This window comes from Ascaphus truei, chromosome 21 (assembly GCF_040206685.1).
Source record: "Ascaphus truei isolate aAscTru1 chromosome 21, aAscTru1.hap1, whole genome shotgun sequence".
Classification (NCBI taxonomy): Eukaryota; Metazoa; Chordata; class Amphibia; order Anura; family Ascaphidae; genus Ascaphus; species Ascaphus truei.
In genome coordinates this window covers 29548325-29570475 of record NC_134503.1, presented here as the reverse complement: position 1 = coordinate 29570475, position 22151 = coordinate 29548325, and the positions used below count along the sequence as shown (strand labels likewise).

Sequence of the window (22151 nt, the reverse complement as noted above, 5' to 3'; positions counted from 1 at the left end):
CCTGCGGGGAACACCTGAGGGCCACCACCGGCCTCTAGTATCATTGCTGTGCATCCCAAAAATGTGATATATGTAATGGGGGTATAGGGGTTGTTGGGGGCACAGGGAGTGTATGTTGTTTATTGCAATGTTTATTGGGGGCAATTGTCCCCAATAAACATGCTATTATGCCTTAACCCCTTCATTGCCTTAGCGGCTAACCGCTATGGTAATGAAGCAGCATTAATGTATTTTTAATAATACTGTGTGGGAGCAGAGGGTCCCCTGACCTGAACCGCATTGATTTGTGGCTCAGGGACCCCCTGCTTCCCGAGTTACAGGCCCCGGTATGGGACATCAGAGGCCAATGTCGTCGCCATCTTTATAGCGTCCAAGACGCGACGTGGGCTCTATAAAGATGGCGGCGACACTGGCACCCGATGACCCATACCGGGGCCTGTAACTCGGGAAGCAGGGGGTCCCTGATCCACAAATCAATGTGGTTCAGCTCAGGGGACCCTCTGCTCCCGTACACTATTATTAAAAATACATTAATGCTGCTTCATTACCATAGTAGATAACCGGAATGGTAAGGAATGATTGTTTATTTATACAGGCATACCCCGCATTAACGTACGCAATGGGACCGGAGCATGTATGTAAAGTGAAAATGTACTTAACGTGAAGCCCGACCTTTTTCCCACTTATTGATGCATGTACTGTACTCCAATCGTTCTATACGTGATGTAAATAACACATTTGTAACATGCTCTATAGTCTCCCCACTTGCGCACAGCTTCGGTACAGGTAAGGAGCCGGTATTGCTGTTCAGGATGTGCTGACAGGCGCATGCGCAAGCTGCCGTTTGCCTATTGGGCGATATGTCCTTACTCGCGAGTGTACTTAAAGTGAGTGTCCTTAAACCGGGGTATGCCTGTATGTGTGTTTTACTCATAGTGTAGATGTGCAGAGGGTCTCCGGAGCGGAACCGCTTTGGTTTTAGGTCCGGGGACCCCCTGCTTCCCTGAGATACAGGCCACTTTATGGGGTGCCGGTATCCCTCTGCTTTGTTTACATTCCGCGGTCACGTGATCGGGACATTTAAATGCAGAGGGATACCGGCACTTCATAAAGGGGCCCTTCCTGAATACTGCGAGGGCAAATCGCCAAAATCATGCCGATATTGAACCCCTGCCGAGAGCACTTTTTCGGCGCTTACTGCATGAGGCCCTAAGTTTGCTTTACTGCAGGCAAAGTGAGGAAGTGACAGCAAGAAACACTTGCGGACAGGTACATGACATTATCATATGAAATACACTTCTCTCATTTCACTGCAGCAGGAGTTTCCAACCTTTTTTTGGTTAAGGAACCTTATAATTATATTGTGAACTTCTGCGGAACCCCAAGCCTCTCTAATAGCGCTTCTGAGATCAGATACATTGTAAGGAACCACAACCCTCTCTAATAGCGCGTCTGAGATCAGATACATTGTAAGGAACCACAACCCTCTCTAATAGAGTGTCTGAGATCAGATGCATTATAAGGAACCCCAACCCTCTCTAATAGCGCTTCTGAGATCAGATACATTGTAAGGAACCACAACCCTCTCTAATAGCGCGTCTGAGATCAGATACATTGTAAGGAACCACAACCCTCTCTAATAGAGTGTCTGAGATCAGATGCATTAAAACGAACCCCAACCCTCTCTAATAGCACGTCTGAGATCAGATACATTGTAAGGAACCCCAACCCTCTCTAATAGCGCGTCTGAGATCAGATACATTGTAAGGAACCACAGCCCTCTCTAATAGCGCGTCTGAGATCAGATACATTGTAAGGAACCACAACCCTCTCTAATAGAGTGTCTGAGATCAGATGCATTATAAGGAACCCCAACCCTCTCTAATAGCGCATCTGAGATCAGATACATTGTAAGGAACCCCAACCCTCTCTAATAGCGCGTCTGAGATCAGATGCATTGTAAGGAACCCCAACCCTCTCTAATAGCGCGTCTGAGATCAGATACATTGTAAGGAACCACAGCCCTCTCTAATAGAGTGTCTGAGATCAGATGCATTATAAGGAACCCCAACCCTCTCTAATAGCGCATCTGAGATCAGATACATTGTAAGGAACCCCAACCCTCTCTAATAGCGCGTCTGAGATCAGATGCATTGTAAGGAACCCCAACCCTCTCTAATAGCGCGTCTGAGATCTGATACATTGTAAGGAACCCCAACCCTCTCTAATAGCGCGTCTGAGATCAGATGCACGGTAAGGAACCCCAACCCTCTCTAATAGCGCGTCTGTGATCAGATGCATTGTAAGGAGCCCCAACCCTCTCTAATAGCGCGTCTGAGATCAGATACATTGTAAGGAACCCCAACCCTCTCTAATAGCGCGTCTGAGATCAGATACATTGTAAGGAACCACAGCCCTCTCTAATAGCGCATCTGAGATCAGATGCATGGTAAGGAACCCCGACCCTCTCTAATAGCGCGTCTGAGATCAGATACATTGTAAGGAACCCCAACCCTCTCTAATAGAGTGTCTGAGATCAGATGCACGGTAAGGAACCCCAACCCTCTCTAATAGCGCGTCTGAGATCAGATACATTGTAAGGAGCCCCAACCCTCTCTAATAGCGCGTCTGAGATCAGATACATTGTAAGGAACCCCATCCCTCTCTAATAGCGCGTCTGAGATCAGATACATTGTAAGGAACCACAGCCCTCTCTAATAGCGCGTCTGAGATCAGATACATTGTAAGGAACCCCAACCCTCTCTAATAGAGTGTCTGAGATCAGATGCACGGTAAGGAACCCCAACCCTCTCTAATAGCGCGTCTGTGATCAGATGCATTGTAAGGAGCCCCAACCCTCTCTAATAGCGCGTCTGAGATCAGATACATTGTAAGGAACCCCATCCCTCTCTAATAGCGCGTCTGAGATCAGATACATTGTAAGGAACCACAGCCCTCTCTAATAGCGCGTCTGAGATCAGATGCATGGTAAGGAACCCCGACCCTCTCTAATAGCGCGTCTGAGATCAGATACATTGTAAGGAACCCCAACCCTCTCTAATAGAGTGTCTGAGATCAGATACATTGTAAGGAACCCCAACCCTCTCTAATAGCTTGTCTGAGATCAGATACATTGTAAGGAACCCCATCCCTCTCTAATAGCGCGTCTGAGATCAGATACATTGTAAGGAACCACAGCCCTCTCTAATAGCGCGTCTGAGATCAGATACATTGTAAGGAACCACAACCCTCTCTAATAGCGCGTCCGAGATCAGATGCATTGTAAATTCTTCTGTATTTGGTGCAATTTTCAAATGACCCAAAAAATATAGATCACCCTTTAGGGGCGCCCCGGGATCCCAAAGCTTCCTAGGAACCCCTGTTGAAAAACACTTGTCTGTATAACTTGATTGAGGCACTGCTAAGTGCGGTGATACATTGACACTAAGGGACACTAATGGCTCAAACTGCATCACTTTGACATCAAAATGGATGCAGCAGATTATGGAGAATTGTGAATGAAGAGTTTGGACGCAGGACACGTTACTTCCACTTGTTACAGCTCAACCCCGTTATAGCGCGATCCGTTACAAAGAGGATCCGCTTATAGCGCGATGCAAGCGTGGCTCCCAATTTTTAAATTTATGAATAATTTACAACAGGATTATTGGTGTCTTAATTGTACGATGCATACAATTGTACATTATTTCTAACGCGATCCGCTTATAACGCAATGCGATTCATTGGACCTCAAGCACAGCATTATAAGGAGGCTGAGCTGTATATGGAATCCTATGTGATTTACATTTAGCTCAACGGACTCCAGAGATTCTCCCAAGTGCAACATCACTGTCATATGTGTCATTGTTGGACAATGCATTTTCCCAGTTGTTGCTTGCTGCGCGGGAACGGTTTATACATCTGGAATGTCAGCTGCATACAAACTAGTGCTGATTAAGCACAAATGCGTGCATGTCACAGAACGTAAAGGAGGAATAAAAACTCAAATCACTCCAGTAAAAAGCAGCAACCAAATCCAACCTAAAGAGGTGTTTGCCATCCGCACTAAATCTCCAATGCCAGCACCTTCCTCATAGGCTCGGGTAGTATGAACTGTGATAATAAACTGGCCACCAGTAAGGGCTAAAGACCATTGTCCATTCCAGCTGCTTTCTAAATATTTCCAGTTGTGGGTTAATGGTGCATGACAAAAGTGTTGTCGTAGCATGGAGCTGGCGTGTGCCTGTGCGATCCCCTTCAATTACTATCTAAAACCCCACAGCACCGACAACTGGGAACAACCCAATAGAATCCAAACAGAAGCATAGGAGACTGAAGATCAACGGAATGGAAACCCTTCCACTGCAGCGTCATCCGAGGAAGGGTATCCGTTCCGTCCATCTTCAGTCTACTATGCTTCTGATTTGGCTGCAACATAGTGTAGCTCCGAGGGACCATGAAACATAAAACCCCCAGGGTATAGGACCCATGAAGGCTCATGTGCAGCAAGATCTTCAAACAATGTTCCCGCTGGTCCCACAGAAGGTATCAAGCCCCAACCATGCATCAAGAACCACGAGTCAACAAACAGTCAAGAGCTAAGAATGTCTTACGCTAAACAGCAGACACGCAGAATAACCTGGAAGGACTGTTTACATGGAGACAGATACATATTAAGGTCACAAGAACAGTCCAACAGTTTTGTTGATTCTGGCCTTGCATCCACAGACATTATTGGAAGGGGCTTAGAAATTAAACAAAGCAGGAAGGTGCTTGAAGTTACCGTACTCGATAGGATCTCAGCATGTACTTTCACAGAATGTAATGCGTGTGCGTAAAGCCGACATCTGTTCTTAACTATGTGGAATGGGAACTTTGCATGGAAAGTTGTATCTCCATGTAACTGACACCTGAATGCTCGAAATAATGGACACATACACATGGATGCCTTAGATAATAGCACTGCTTCTTCTAGCATATGAGCCTTTTCTTGGCTGCTACTGAGGGGATACGAGCTATAAAACAAGGCTCAGTAACGCCAGAAAAAGCAAACAGATTTTTTTTTCTTCTTCAAACTGTAAAATAAACACAGTGGTGATATAATTTTATAACAAAAAGCATACCTGCGTCTGAGGCACATAAAACATTCAGTCGCTTGTCTAAAATCCACATCACAACCAGGAGAAGAAGAAAAAAACAACATTAGACAGATGAAAAAATGCTTTAGCGTGGAAAGTCTAATCAGGACGGTATATCCAACATCTGTCAGCGTTGGGACATGAAGCCAACTGCTGGCTATCCGGCCAGCGGACCAGCGAGATGTCAAGAAAACGTTCACGAGAGAAGAAGTGGCCAACGTGACGTCCCAGCTTAGGAAGTGGGTGAACCAGGTTTAAATCCCAGTGTTAGCTCCGGGCTCGTCACACTGTCTCATGCACCAATATCACATTAGAAAGCTGTGATTATTAGATACAGTATGGCATCAGGAATAAATATCCACCGCACAATATTTTTGCCGATTGACCCACCGGTTCACCAAGAATGACACATGCACGTAAGGCGTTGCGTTGCGATCATGGGCATGACCCGCGCATTCACTATCGCAATGTCCTCCATGTTGCATACCTTACATGTCGCATTGTACCATGGGGCAATTTTGGGAAGAATTTTTTTTAACCCCTTTGATGCCAGAGGGGCTATCAAGGGATTGCTAATCAATGGGTTAACGAGAAGAAATATTGCTATTGCTTCTAAGTTTCTGGGTGTGGGGGAGCTGTTTTGCTCCCTGATTTACAGTGTCTCCGGCGATATTCCATTAGTGAAGAAGCCCGCAAAAATAAAGGCGATATTGCGACTAAATGTAGTTATTCGCAGCCGTTATTTATTGGGGGGAGAATAGGTGTATATATGAAAACAATCATATTAGATACTGGTGCCACACACCTCAACCAAAAGATGTTCAGTCAGATATTCTGGTTGCCAGGACAATGACAGATCAATGGTTTCACCCACCCAGACACGCCATGCGGAGCACAAAATACAATGAAGACTTAACAGAAATAACAGAAGAGCCACCAAATTAATAAAGGGGATGGACAATCTAACTTATGAGAAGAGGCTAGCTCAATAAGATTTATTTACATTAGAAAAGAGGCGTCTGAGAGGGGATATGATAACTATATACAAATATATTCGGGGACAGTACAAGGAGCTTTCAAAAGAACTATTCATCCCAATGGCAGTGCAAAGGACTCTGGGGCATCCCTTAAGGGTGGAGGAAAGGAGATTTCACTAGCAACAAAGGAAAGGGTTCTTTACAGTAAGGGCAGCTACAGTGTGGGATTCATTACCCATGGAGACTGTGATGGCAGATACAATAGATCTGTTAAAAAAAAGGTTGGTCATCTTTTTAGAAAGGAAAGGTATACAGGGATATACCAAATAAGTAAACATGGGAAGGATGTTGATCCAGGGAGAAATCTGCCATTGTTTGAAGTCAAGAAGTAATTTAATCCAATATCATTGAATACATTTTCACTGGATTTTTTTTTGTCTGTTTGCCTTCCTCTGGATCAATATACTGTGAATATAAATATAGGATAAGTGTCTGCCGTCTACATTTAACAGGTTGAACTTGATGGACATCCGTCTTTTTTCAACCTCATCTATGATGTAACGACTATGTAACTACGATGTAACTATTATGTAACTACGATGTAACTATGTAACTACGATATAACTATGATGTAACTACGATGTAACTATGTAACTATGATGTAACGATATAACTATGTAACTACGATATAACTATGTAACTACGATGTAACTATAAAACTGACGACCACATCTCTCGACCTGAGAGCATTCATCTACCAAGTCCGCTGCACGTGTGCATCCTTAGTATACACACCCAAGCATATGCTCATTGAATACAAACACCGCCCATTCCTGTCTATTTACTTGTATATGAAAAAAAGGATGTCCAACAAAAATAACATACATTGTAGGGCAGGAAGAAAACCCCCATCTTTTGCAGAGAAGCCAAATAAACAGTAAACTTCTCCAAAGAAAAGAAGAGAAAAGCCTGGGCCTGGCAGCCGGAGGAATGAGGGTGTGGGAGTCCCGCCAGCTCCGTGTCAAGGTTTCAGTGACTGGCTTCTGCCCTGCAGACACGTCTGGTAGGACTCGCGCCGTTCCGTGGCCGGGCGAGAGCCACGAGAGAGACTTATCTCTCGGGGAGCGGGGAGATCTCTGATAAAGAAAATAAGAGTTCCCAAAAGATATATACGGACGGCTCCTATCAGACACTTCCCCGGGATACTACTTGCTTCCTTGATTATCACAGTCTGACCCCTTCGACCCGAGCCAACGAAGTCATGTTTCCAGGTAGGGAGAGGGCACAAAGTTGGCCTTTCCTGCAGGGTAACGCACGGCGCAGTGACACACAGAACCAGGTAGCATTAACGCTAGCTCGTTTCGCCGCGGCTCACCTCGCCGCCGGGACATACAACCGCTGCCCGCTTCGCCACTAAGGTAAGTCACTAACCTTAGTCTTTACCCTAAAACCCCCTAATCTTAACCCCTAATACTAATGCTACCCCCTACTCTAAAAACCTTAACCCCTTACCCTAAAACCCTTTACCCAAACCCCTAAAGTTTAACCCCCCTGCCCAAACCACTAAAGCCCCTAAAGTTAATCTCCCTACCCTAACCACTAAACCCCTAACGTTAACCCCCTACCCTAACCACTGCCCTAACCGCTAAACCCCCTAAAGTTAACCCTCTACCCTAACCGCTAAACCCCTAACGTTATACCCCTACCCTAACCGTTAAACCCCGAAAGTTAGCCCCCTACCCTAACCGCTAAACCCCTAACGTTATACCCCTACCCTAACCGCTAAACCCCAAAAGTTAGCCCCCTACCCTAACCACTGCCCTAACCGCTAAAACCCCTAAAGTTAACCCTCTACCCTAACCGCTAAACCCCTAACGTTATACCCCTACCCTAACTGATAAACCCCGAAAGTTAACCCCCTACCCTAACCACTGCCCTAACCGCTAAAACCCCTAATGTTATACCCCTGCGCTCACCGCCATACCCCTAAAGTTAACCCCTACGCTCACCGCTAAACCCCTAAAGTTAACCCCTTCCCTAACCGCTAAACCCCTAAAGTTATCCCCCTACCCTAACCGCTAGATCCCTAAAGTTAACCCTTTACCCTAACCACTAAAAGCCTAAAGTTAATCCCCTACCCTAAAACTTACCTTCCCGTAGAAGCGGCGGGGCGGCTACAAAGGAGGGTCCCCCTGCGGCTAAACGCCGGTGGGGAGTGTGTCGCGGTGGGACAGTATCCACCACAAGCCACCACATGTGGTCTTGTTTGTCTGTCACACCCCCAGCTTTGACTGGACGTTCCTACCTGTAGCGACATCGTATACCTGCTCCTCTGTTATTTACCTACAGGAAGAAAGCCTATCCCACAGTGCAGAAAAAAGGGTGAACAAGCTGTTCTCTTACAACCACATGTTGTATCCCATCCACAGGGTCTAACGTTCCTGCCATGCAAACGGGAGTGTGCAGTAGTAATGTGCGGAGTGTCGGAATCCAGCGGTGAAGGGGTTATGATTTCGGTTTACTTCTTGAAGAGCAGCCAAGGGCTTTAATGCATTTTCATTGAGGAAATTGATTTTCTAAGAACAGGCCTCATCGAGCTTTTGCAAGAACATAAAGTCGAATTCCTAACCATAGGAAGTCATGGTGTATTTCCTGCTCTCAAAATCTCCAAACCCAGCGGCCAAATTTGGCAAGATGTCCCCAAAAGCTTCCAAAGAAAGAGCCCTGTGGATGGATTAAAGAATGTGCTGCTGAATCGGATTATGAAGATCCAGCCCCCTAATGATAATAATACTACTACTACTACTACTACTAATAATAATAATAAAAAGAACAGATCACTGGACTGTCATTAATGACAACAAAGACATGTTTATGAGCAGAGCTGCGATCTGCAGTTACCCTGCAGGGGTTAATGGCTTCTAAATGCTTCAACATCCAAGCAGCTACCATAGCAGCAGGAGGCTGAAGCCCCCTGGCAAGGTTATCTCAGCAGGCCACCCTGTAAGTGCACTGGTCTCCAGCTGGGCATCTTTGAAAACTTAAGTGGATTAATGGATACTTCATTGCAGAGTATTTCCAGTAAACCAACCAAAACGGAAGCATGCAGGAGAGACAGGGCTCAAACTCACTACGCATCTCACTTGCAAACCATCGTTTCCCCACCCTGTAATGGACATGCTGCTCCGTGCAGAGTGTTAGGGAGCAGAGAATGAAACACTGGTACAGGCGCTCACCTCTGCTTGGCTGGGTTGTAGATCTCTCCTTTCTGGCAGCTGCTGATGGTGATGGGGTCGAAGTTATGGAAAGAGCGCAGGGCCACCCCAGAGATGGCCACCAAATGAGAGGTGAAGCTAACAAGGACAGCTTGGCTGTGGTAGAAAGGGCGACTGAGGTCGTGCATCACCGAAATCACCAGAGGATTGTTTCGGCAGCTAAGAATATGGACACCTGCCACAGGGATGACAAGAGAAGCACACATCAGAAGCTTGCCTTTCTTTCCTACATCACACGACTGTTCTCCCACAAAGCTGCCAGGTCAATTAGTGATCTTACAATGTGTGGCTGGTAACCAAGAAGCCACACGGAATTAAAGGAGGTTCTCAAAAAGGACACAGAATGCTGGCTTCCAAACCCAAGGAGAATAAAGAGGCTTCACTCCCAATGGAAACTCATTATTCTGGTGAGTAGAGCGTTACAAACCTCTTATCTTAAAACCATTTTCACTTTTCCCCCAGTCCTAATGGGGGGAGATTCATTTGAACTAAAACTTCCACTTGAAGATTTTCTCTTTAAACATCTGCAATTCTCTTTACCTCTTTCCTAGAGATGAAACCACCCTCTACTCACCTTAGCTTTTGACCCTCAAAGCGCCCCATGATGAACTTGGTCCCACAAGACCTTGGACTGGGGCTGTATGTGGGTTCTGTTGTTATAAAACAGGTGCTATGGATCCCGGGAATACCAAACCAACAGACGCCTTAATCACACCCTTTCAAATACTTGGAATGTTTTGTTTCTCTGTGGTGGGACCTCACCGCCTGTCTTTCATCTTAAGACTTTTTTACATTCCTCCCTGACTTTTATGATCCTCTGTAGATAAAAGAGACCCTGATTCTTAGAGAAACAGCACTTTGTGCTGGAGGAGTGACTAGAGGCAAGGCCAGGGCTTCATTAGAGACGAAAACAACACTACCCACTGAAGAAAGTTACCTTGAAATAATGAGACCTGCCAGCCCTTGAATAACACTCCCTGAAAGTGTATTACATTAAAGTGGGGGCTGTGTCCGCCTCGGTGCATTAACAGTTACAACTACAGTGTGGCCCCCTCAGCGATGGACACTACATGAATCTAGCATTGACCTTCTGAGAGGCTGACTTGCGTCTTAGAAATGAAACGTTACGGATGACTATACCCAGATCATGCATTTGTTCCTTGGTGTCAATCAGCTGAACACTGATGGTCTCTTGCTTCTGGTCTATGTAATCTGTCCCGTCTGTCACCAGGTGTACAATCACGGCAGCAGCCACCACCGGTTGAGCAAAGTAAGCCTGTCGAAGACAAACCGGGACAGCGTTCAAATCACGGTCTGTTGCCAAATGGTGGCCCTCGGGCGTGGAAAAGCAGCACTTGAAACGTAGTAACATCTTCTCTATCTATAACATTTTGACATCTCCTCCTAATATGTCTATTGTGACAGGTGCAATGACGTGTACCAGATCATTGTATTGCTTTTTACCAAGGAAAGAATGTAGCGTGCTTTCCTACACACTTTCATGGGTTGGGTTATAAAGACGCTCTGGGGAGATACATACGGTATATTATGACAGAACCTACTGTACACACACAGGAGGATGTACTGTAAAGTATGACACAGGTAAAGACAGTTTGCTCCCAAAAAAAGAAAGCAAACACATAATCACACAGAAGGTCTGCATGACGCTGTTGATGAAGGGTCATTTCTTCAAGTAATCTATAGCTTGTTATAGCATAAAATGCTCGTCCTTAATGAAGAGACGTCACGCACATTTGGTGAGCCAGCAATTACAGATCCATTCGTATCACTTACTTTTAACCAGAAGTTGATGGCATGCGAGATGGGTAAGCCGACGGTGCAGGGATACCAAGCGTACTGGGCCACCTCGTCACTCAGTTCCATCACCTTGGTTCGGCACACCTGTCACGGAAACACTTCGGGGTTACACCTGTCACAAATTAGGCAACGCTCGGGGGGGAGCTTCAATTAAGATTTAATAAAGAGCGGTATCTCCTTCCTGAATCTGGAGCATGTCTCAATGAATAGGGCATGTTCTCACTGCGCCGCCTTAATGGAGCAATCCAAACGGGCGTTTTGTTTTTGCAATTTGTTTTAACATAGGATTGTAGCAGGAGGTCTCCGGAGTTGAACTTCAGCTTTGAGAACCCCGGCTTCCAGAGATACGTACCTCTGAAGGGGGCGCCGGTATCGCCTGCAAATGTAAAGCTCCCGCATCACATGGGCCAATAGGAAGCCGCACCGGATGACGTCACGGTTTCCTATTGGCCCGCAGGGTGCGGGAGCTTTGAAAAGCGGCCATTATGTGATCCTTGCTAGTGAGCCGGAGTGGCTACCGGCACCCCATATGGAAGTAAATATCTCCGGAAGCAGGGGGTCCCTGGAGCTGAAATCAATGGGGTTCAGTTCCAGAGACCCCTTGCTTCAATCCTATGTTACAAAAAATTGCACAAAAGAGAATTGTCCGCTTGGTTTGCCGCTTTGACTCATACGCACAGCCTCTTCTCATTGCAAAACGGTCCAGCAAGTTCAACCTGTGTGACATGTACACGATAGTATTTACAGCATATATATTGATACTTGTATTTACAGCATATATATTGAGCTAATAAATCTCACTTTTTTTTAACATAGGAGTGCCTGTCCTGTTTTGCTTTCTCTGTACTTTTTGGACGGTACGTATAGTATCCTCTCTTTACCCTTATTTCATTTTAGTTTTGAGACTGCCCTGTTTCTGATATACTATATATACTTGGTTAAGTTATGGTGGGTAAAAAAAGTGACAAAAACCCTCCACAGTAAAGCATATAGCAAATGGAAATACAACTGAATGCTCATCTGCATGTCTTAGACAGGTCTGCAACCCCGCCTTTCACCATTATCACCCAGCACACAGTGCTTCCAATGCAAGGGATTCTGGGAAATGACATGCAAATGAGCACACAGTAATATTTTCATTTGCTATATCTATATACACACACAAAACTTAGAGGCCCATGTCAGCTAAGCAGTGCTATGGCATAAGACACCAGGCAGCCCATTCACTTAAGTGTCTTATGGTACAGCAATGCTTAGCTGACACTGTGTTCCCGACGCGTTCTGCTGTGACCATCACAAATAACGGTTTTCCCAGAACATTCTACATCCAAGACCCGTGAGACGGAGGAGCGAATAAGCCCCACTGGCTAAAAATGGGAGCCAGCTGACGCTTTCAAAACGATGTGATGGGTTAAAGCTGAATCAACGTGACTAGCATATTACAGGAACATCATAACCTCTGCTTGATGGTATTCGCTCCCTCGCCACCATTCCACTTTTCACTACTTTGCTTTTACGGGAAACCTGGCATATAATATTTGTCCCGAGTGAGGATTATTGAAGGACTTTATTTGACCGTATGCGAGTCTGACGCTATGCGTTACAGTTTCCCCTTAATGTTTTCGTTACACAAAAGGTCTGAGGTTCACAGGCTTTGCCGTTGCGTCTGTGATGATTTTGAGCACGTAACGACAACAGATTTTTCTTCTCAATCGCACATCATTTAAGGCTTTGTTGCTATAACAGCACAAGAACACAATAACCAACCTGCAGTCAGCTAATCTCCCCAGATTCCTCTGGACAGAAAGAGAACACATTTAGCTTGGGTTGTGTTGTGTATGTCATACATCCGAGTTTTCAGAAGTTATGTTGGGAAAATGCAAGAAGTTATTCCATTTGGTGCGATGGACAGTTCCGGAGTGAACGTTTCATGGGGTTTGTGTCTGTTGAGGATCTAAGATGATCCCAAGACGTTTAACAGTGGTGGATACAGCATCAGTCTCCCTTCCACTTAAATAGCTCCTAGACGCGTATAAAAAGTCTAACAAACAGTGCTGTGGTGATTATATATATCAGGGGTAGCCAACTCCAGTCTTCAAGGGCACAGGGGGTGCAGTCAGAATGACTGAGCCACCTGTGCTGAAGCAGGGATATCCTTAAACCCTGGCCTGTTGGTGGGCCCTTGAAGACCGGAGTTGGCCACTCCCTGTCATAGATTGTTAGATCAAACAGAGGCTGGTGAGTATGATAGTAACTGTTAGTTAGAGTACACGGGAAAATCTCCCCTCACAGCCGGTTCCTCCATCCTGGGTTATCTTAGGACACTTGTATTCCATCTCCAGGCACTGGATTGTTTTACGAAAATGGAAACATTGATTTTCTTTCCCTAGCCACCCAACAGACAGACAAAAGGAGAGTGAGGGAGAGCCTTCAAAGGGCGGGAGCGTTTTGTTTTACTCTCGCCAGGCTGAATGTCTATAGCTTTCTGCCGAGATTCCATTTCACAGATGTATGTGGTCCTTTGTCACTCCCGATGAAACAGAGAGCAGTGAAGGGGAGGGGAATGGGCCTTAATGAATCTCTTTACTCACTGTGAATAGATCCAGCAATCTGCCACCCAGAAATAAGCTCCCCTCACTCCCTCTTCCAACGCTTAGTCACATGTATATATCCTGTCATTGTGTTTATATTTCTCCACACATTTTCGGTCGGGAGGTGTTTAAGCTCCCCTCCTGCTTTCAGGGGCCATTCCTGTAATCAGACACAAACACTACATTGCTATGGACTCTCCATATAATCTGTCTCTCCTCTGTAATAACGTTTTCTCGTAACCCGTTTTTCTGGGACTTATTAACTCCTTTGCTGCCATACAGAGCAGCACGGTTTTGACCCTTCTGGACGAGAAGAAGGGGGTTGTTGTCCCAGGGTTCTTAAACAAAACAATGCAACCAGCGTTTTACGCTTTTGGCCTTACAAATCCAGTGTACAAAATCGAAGATGGGGCAAAAATGGTTTTGTTTGAAAAAAACTGCCTTGGCCCTTTCATTTTTGTTCTCCCTAATCACACCCTTGAAAGAAAACACTAACCATTGTACACAAGTTCTTGTACACAAGTTCTAGCCAAGGGAGACTGGACCATTTATGGAATAACTCGGCGGTACTGGCACCTTTGATGTGGGTGGACCATGTTGTAATACTTGCACTTTGTAATTTGGGGAAGTCATTTTATCTCCCAGAAATGTTGGATTATAACAATGCCACAGTCTCTAGTAGAGCGAGACTGTTGTACAACCAGTTACCACAACAAAGCCTTCTAAATGTTAATGTCTTCTTAAGGTATGAAAATAAGTAGCTGCAGTAGGCTGAAGACTTGGCGTTGTGGTACCCCTCTTTCTTGCCATGTAACCCTTGGTGGCAGAAGCTCAATGGTGCCCTGAGAGGAGTCTGGTAAGAGCTTCTATGAGAAGGTAGCATGTGGCTTTCTGAAGATTGTCAGTTCTATAGTACATTTCTGCCCGAGTGACACCTTTGGATAAGGTTTTGGGCCACTGCTGATTCATTGCTTTTGGAGTTTCCCTGAAACGCACCGAAACAGACATTTCTAATGTTAATTATCAAACGGCACCGGGATGATGGAGCAATTAAACAAACAGAAAAGGCTTTGCGTCACCGGAGTTAAAAAAAGGGCTCACCTCCTTTTTTTTAAAGACCATGTTTGTGTGCCCTCCCACACGTCAAGTTTTCCTATGAAACGCGTAGGAGAGCTGTGAACCTCTTTTTAAAAAAACTATTTTTCAATACATTTTTCTTGTTTTGGACCCTACTCCCCTGGCTGTGCACAGCTTTTTTTCCTTTTTTTTGTTTGCTCAACACCAGTTCTCAAGCCCCAAACCCCCTTCCCCCCACCCAACCCCCACCACATAAGGTTTTCAAAATATACCAGCTTCAGCACAGGTGGCGCAATCAGAGGCTCAGTCAAAGACTGAGCCTCTGATTGGGCCACCTGTGCTGAAGCAGGCCAATCCTCAAAACCTGACCTGTTGGAGGGGGGGGGGGGGCTTGAGGACTGGAGTTGTGCCCCCCTGGGCTAGATGCTGCCGTAAGACCTGGTTATAGTTCTGTTGGAAACGTCTTGCACTCTTGTGTCTACTGGTAAACCAGCCATCTCCTATTACCTCTGGGAAAGCACCCCATGCAGGCCAGAAAAGACGAAGCTATCCTCTTCTGAGATGTTTGTTAGGGTAGGATTGGATGTGTCTGGCATCAGAAAGTTTACTTAGGACTGGAAGAAGAAATGTGTGGTTTGGAATGGCATACTGCATTCCTGAAAAATACTATTCTACACATTTGTGTATTTTGTGGCTTTGTAACTTCATTAAAATCCTGGATTGTTCTATTTACATACTTTCTTTTTTCTGTGTGTGTTTGTGCGGAAAACGCCAAATCATGCAGTGAGCTGATGTGGAATCTGTTGCCTTTCTTTACTTGAACAAACATAAAATGTTATAACATACTGATGTCCAAGTCTGATTTACTAAGCGAAGCAGGCATTTTGATTTCTTATTGCAAGGAGAAAACACTTGTGGGGTATATTGTACCAATGTTTCACAGGTACATCAAGGCGCCTCTCTATCCCAGGTTTTATTACGGAGATAACATCGGCTACAAATAGAGCCGAAGGCTCAGATTAATCAAGCTCCAGTGTTGGGTATCGCATGCTGATCCGGCGTTAACTGCCACTGACTTGTCTAATGTTCTGGATATTCACACTTGTCTAATGTTCTGGATATTCACAAGAGGCCTTCATCACACCTACAATACCGACAGAGAGCTACACTCTACTGGTCAATTCAAATGTGCCCAATCTTTATTGGTATGTTACTGTCTGCCCTGATGAAGATCTCCCGTGAGTCGCCAAAACGTTGGTCATAGAAGTAGTTTTTCACTGATGATATTATAATACCTATATATAATCAGAAAAAGGGGAAGGGGAAACACAAAATGGATGTGCCCCCAAAAGAATTCACTTAAATGCACACCGCCCAAGTGTAAAAATTAACTTTTAATAAATCCTTAAAACATATATTACCAAAGTAACGTGTGATGTGGATTAAAAATGTATTAAATCGTAGCTATCAAGCAACCGTGTCATTGATTATTCATACTATCCCGGTATCATTGATACAATGGGATGTTAAAGACAGGGAATGCTATAAGTAGGGTATAAAACCCCTCTGGGGTAACGGTAAGACCAAATGTGGAGTGATATATAATTATATACAGGCAAGTGGCCACAGGATTAAATATCCTAATGCTGCTAAATATAGCCCCCTGCACATTTACATGGAGATTGGTCTAGATAATGACGCTGGCATGTGATTGTCTAATAACTGTATTGTAGAACTTCCAAATACCGCAGTACTTGCTTAAATGCACAGCAATATAATATGGAGACACCTCACATTGGGTGCAGGTATAGCAGGCACACTGACCATGGATTGATAATAAATAGTTAGCTCATATGGTCTACTCAGTTACACCCAGGATACTGCAAACACTACATTAAAAACAGCTCCAAGTAGGAGACTGACAACATTGCGCGTCCAACGCGCGTTTCCCTCCAGCAAAGGAGCTTCTTCAGGGACAAGTATTACTGGGGGAATGAGGTCTAAACCCTTTTATACCCTTACAGCACCCTAATTGCACAATCAATGAATAACAGCTGTTGCACATGCGCACTGAGGTCCGTTCCAAACTGGCTCAATAAACTACTCAAAAGTTAATAAAAAGAGTTTTATTCATGAACCGCAGTGTTGTGCCTTCATTTTACCATATTCGCGTTGTTTTCTGTTCATTTATTAAGCTTATAAAGCCTTTAAACATTCGCGCCGAATAAAGTGTCTAATGCGCATGCGCGGGGGCTTTAAACCCATTCTGGGAGTCCATGCATGCATACTGGGCATGCGCGGGACCTTAGAAACATTTTAGATCGACTACGTCCACTGCGCATGCGTATATAATCATCTATATTATTGCCGATTTCCTAGGGATACAGAGGAATAGACCCCGTCTTCAGCTTGCACTCCAATTAAGACACTGATATTCTTCAAAAGTTGATACCCGCGTTTTCACATATTGCATCTTCAGGCCTTTTGTCACTTTGTAATTAACAAACACGTGTGTGTGTGTGTGTGTGTGTGTGTGTGTGTGTGTGTGTGTGTGTGTGTGTGTGTGTGTGTGTGTGTCAAAAGGAGTGCTACTGAGCGTGGCCAAATGTATACAACAAAAGACAGAAAAGCCCAATGCTACATCCAATATGACAAAATATATTGTAAATAGTATATAGGTAAATACTTCAATGATAATAATAATAATAATAATATTCTCATGAGCAAGGGTCATTTAGTTAAACCCTTTGGCCAAAGCGTTATAAGCCTGCAAGCCGCGTCCAGGCATAACCAAATTTGCAGGTTCCAACACTAAACTGTGAAACTTCTCTTTTACCTACTGTATGTTGGAGGGAGAATGATCGCAGTGAGTCTGTCCAAAAAGCAAATGAGAAGGGAAAGTGGGGAAGGTTTTTTCATTTTGCTGTATGGACAGACTTACTGCAGTCATTCTCCCTCCAACATTGGGCTTTTCTGACATTATTCAGCGGAACAAGGCAACATGTGTTCTTTCCTCGTTTGTCTAACTACGTTAGCGCATGTACTGGGTTCTTTTTTCTACGTGTTAACCAAGGGGTTCTCATCTCCCGTCCTCAAGACCCCCCCAACAGGTCAGGTTTTACAGATATCCCTGCTTCAGTGGCCCAATGGAAGACTGAGCCACTGATTGAGCCACCTGTGCTGAAGCAGGGATATCCTGAAAACCTGACTTGTTAAGGGGTCTTGAGGACGGGAGATGAGAACCCCTGTGTTAAACCCTCTAGTGCCCTTTGGACATAGAGTTTATGTCAGGCACACAAGTGGCATGCTAGTGTTCTAGGGGTAAATCGTCATCGCGCTGAACGCGGTCGGCATAGAAGAGGAGAAGGACACTCCCTTTCCGATGACATCCCTGGGAACGATGTCGATATCATGTGCGATCCCATAATCCGGACAAGACTCCCTCTGACACTGACCCAGTACAGTATTAAACATGTCGATCTCAATGTTACATACATGTCTTCTTCTAACCTAATATATAGCAATTAAGGAAGCGCTCAACATATAATGAGATCTAAACTAGTATGGGGTTGGTGCTGCTGGAAAAAGAACTGTTCCCAGTTCTTAGTGACGTTATGTCCAGGAAAATCAGCGCACCTCAAAAAAAGGGGGAGAAACAAAAAATTCAAAAAGTGAAGCACGTTCACAGAAATCTTCAACAAATTCAGTGGTGAAGTATGCACTTACATGACACTTATGTGTCTACATACCCCTGAGGAAGCAGGAACTGCATGCGAAATGCATAGGGTTGCCGGAGAATCTGGAGAGCACCTGAATACCGGAAGTGACGTAGGACGCCGGCTGGAACGGCGGTGGGAGTCGCGCTCACCGGAGGAAAAGACAAGTGCTCTAGCTGGTCCCTCTTATAGTATACTCTGCCAATGTGAGTGTTACTCTGATTTTTACATATAAAGTTGGACTTTTTAAGAAGAGGCTTCAGAATCCTTCTGATATCCACTGTGGGAGCGGAGGAGTAAAGAAACCTTTTAGTGCCTTCCTCACCACTGAATTTGTAGAAGATTTCTGCGAACGTGCTTCACTATTTTTCTTTTTTTTCTTTTTTCTTTCTCCCCCTTCTTCTAAACAAAACAAATAATCACCGTGAAATCCCTGCACTTTCACACGGGTCCCATGGGCATGACAAAATATTATGTATAGGTCATCACCATGGTGGGGCCATTATGGGTTTCTTTATAACATACTGGCCACAACTTTGCTACCCAGAGACTCCACGCTGCCGTTCCACCAGGTCCGTAGTGCCCACGGGACCAAATGGTTTCTCTTCTCAAACAGACTTTTCTATATGTTTGTGAACCTGTGTCCTTTTTTTTTTTTTTTTACATTTTAACCAGGAAAATTGTCTAATGTAGTGTGGCTCCAAACATGTGCAGCCATTTACACAAGGAGAAGCAGAAAATCTCTTCGGGGCCCTGCAAGAGACAGCCAAGGAGTCAAATAACTCACAGCCAGGGAGGGGTTAAACCCCTACATTCTTTCCCAAAGCAAGTTATTCGATGTATCCATCTTCACGTCTCTGCATCCCCAGAGTATCTAGTTTTCATTCTTTTGTTTTTTTTTTACGGGATTCTTTTAATTTGATTTTCTTAAAAACACGGAAGGGTTCAGAGTCTGCAATATATTCTCATGTGGCGCTGTAATTCTCCTTGTCAGGCTCCTTTGCTGTTGTACGTAATGACCATTCTGCCGCTTTCACCAAATATGTATTGCAAGGAGAAAGCAGCAAATTATTTCTCTAAACTCAATCAGGGGTCTATGTATCAACGTAGATAAAAGTGCGTTTAGACGCGCTGTTCTGGGGGTTTTTTTTAAGCAGAGCTGAGGTATATGCAAGAAGAGTTTCTTACATCTGATGCAAAGTGGTAGATTTACACCAATATGGAGGAATTTTTAGGTAAATAAAAGGCAAAAAGAATGACAGATAGAGACACAGAATGTGATACATCTCATTATAATCTGTACCCCATGTAACTCCCCCCAACTCCTCCTACTGACTCTCCCCGAGGTGCAAGCTGGGACAGAGACGCAGAATGTGATACATCTCATTATAACCTGTGCTACAGTACATGTAACTCCCTCCAACTCCTCCTACTGACTCTCCCCAAGGTGCAGGCTGGGACAGAGACGCAGAATGTGATACATCTCATTATAACCTGTGCTCCATGTAACTCCTCCCAACTCCTCCTACTGACTCTCCCCAAGGTGCAGGCTGGGACAGAGACGCAGAATGTGATACATCTCATTATAACCTGTGCACCATGAGTAATAATGCATGCATGTGTTAAATTGCTAACATCGTATCACCGGTATATTGCTAAACGTACACTGTAGCCGAGAATCTCAAAATATAAGTACTGGAAATAGCAGCTCTAATTCTGCAGCTCCCTAATAAGAAGCATAAGTGCACACTCAGAATCACTTTAAACCAATATCCACACATAGTGGGCTAGGACATCTCGCTGTCGGCCATTTCGGAGCCAAGGTAACCCCCTTACCTTACCCTAAAAACCCCATAACTTTAACGCCTTTAATTTAACCCGTTAAGACCTTATCCTAAAGACCCTAACCTTAATCCCTAATGCCAACGCTAATCTTTACACAAAAAAACCCTAACCAACCCCTTACCCTAAAAGTCCTAACATTACCCCATACCCAAAACCACTAATCGTACCCTTTAGCATAAAAATCTTAATCTCAACCCATAACCCTAACCATCTAACCTTACCCCAGACCCCAAGAACCCCTAACCTTAAGCCCTAATGTTAACGCTAATCTTCACCCTAAAAAAAACCTCAACCCATTACCCTAAAACCCCTAACCCAAAAAGCTTAACCCAGTACCCTAACCCCACCCATTACCCTAAAAAGCTTAACCCCTTACACTAAAACCCATAAAGTTAACTCATAATGCCAACGCTAATCACTTAGGCGCAAAACGTGCGGCGGCTGAACAGCAGCGGAGAAATGTCCCATTCACAAACATGTACGGGACTATGTAATAGAGTTATTTTGGAGCTCAACTGAGGCAAAGAACATCAGTGTTCTTTTACATGATGCCCAGAATATAAGATAAAGAACAGGTCCTGCGCTCGTACCAATTGGGCTTAAATATACTAGTGACATGTTAACATTTAGACCCGAAGTATCAGCATCTTTTGATCAAAACATGATTCAAGCCCGCCACCCTCACCAAGGTAACCTCCGCGTAGGACGGCCGTTGGCGAGGTTGGTGGCTTGAATCACGTTTTGGCCAAATGACTACATTGTCACTGATTTTAGCCCAATTGGTAGGAGTGCAGGATCTGTTCTTTGTTTTCCATAAATGTAAGGCCGATCCTTTTACCCGCTGCATACTTCATATATAAGGGAGAATGGAGCGTGTTAATATGTACAATCTTCCACAGAATATAAGATGCATGAAATTCTGCCTCCCCCTTCCTCCCTTCAATAAGCATCAATAAATCCACCACGTCTAAAGGTGGTGTACCTCTCCACCAGATCGCCCCGGCTGAAAATAACAGTATTTGCATTTGACGCAAATGTACACCGAAAAATGGTGCAGTGCATGGAAACCTACTTTTCTCTGCTCCAACACTACCGTAGCGCGTGAACCCCGAAGACTAAATTGGATGTTCTGTTACAGAACTAAAACAATAATATGCAATTGTCTGCACCTAAACACCTTGCTTGTTACACCGTTGACTGTAAGACTGAAAACATGTGTCCATGCAACCGAGAAACAAACACTCAGCTGCACTGCAGATGTGCAACGATTGTTTCCAGCCTCTTTGTCAACTTCTCGACTGCTGCAAGTTCACGAAATGCAGTGCACTACAGAGCCCTCGGGCCCCAAAAGAGTTCATTTAATTTTTAAGACCCCATAACAATAAGTAAAAGTCTTGGCTTTCAGGAGCGTGATACTGTACATTGTCACGGGAGACCAGGTTATTTACACCTTTTTACCGGGGTCATACATTGAGCAAAACAAGGTAATGAAATAAATTGTAGTTTATTCGGCATAAATTCGCTTACACACAATGATACACAAAAAACAGACCAAAAGACACACTTACTTTGGGACTGGGGGGGAAAACTAGACTTTCCTAGGTGCAGGGAACTCTAGAAGTTTTACCCTGACCGGGACTTAGCCGGGAATCTCCTAGATCCCAAATCGGCATGAAATTCCACACGCCAACGTTCTCTTCTGAGAACTTGGTCC

The 22151-nt window shown here is 44.6% G+C and overlaps 1 protein-coding gene across 1 annotated transcript in view; it reads right to left on the bottom strand.

Moving 5' to 3' along the window:
* PAPPA (pappalysin 1) overlaps positions 1–22151 on the bottom strand; it is a 203974-nt gene that overhangs the window by 68370 nt on the left and 113453 nt on the right. Inside the window, exons 11-13 of the mRNA XM_075579435.1 lie at positions 11185–11292; positions 10531–10666; positions 9352–9565 (exon numbers count right to left, since the gene is read on the bottom strand). Coding sequence (XP_075435550.1) covers positions 9352–9565; positions 10531–10666; positions 11185–11292 — 458 coding nt within the window. The remainder of the gene's footprint in view (positions 1–9351; positions 9566–10530; positions 10667–11184; positions 11293–22151) is intronic.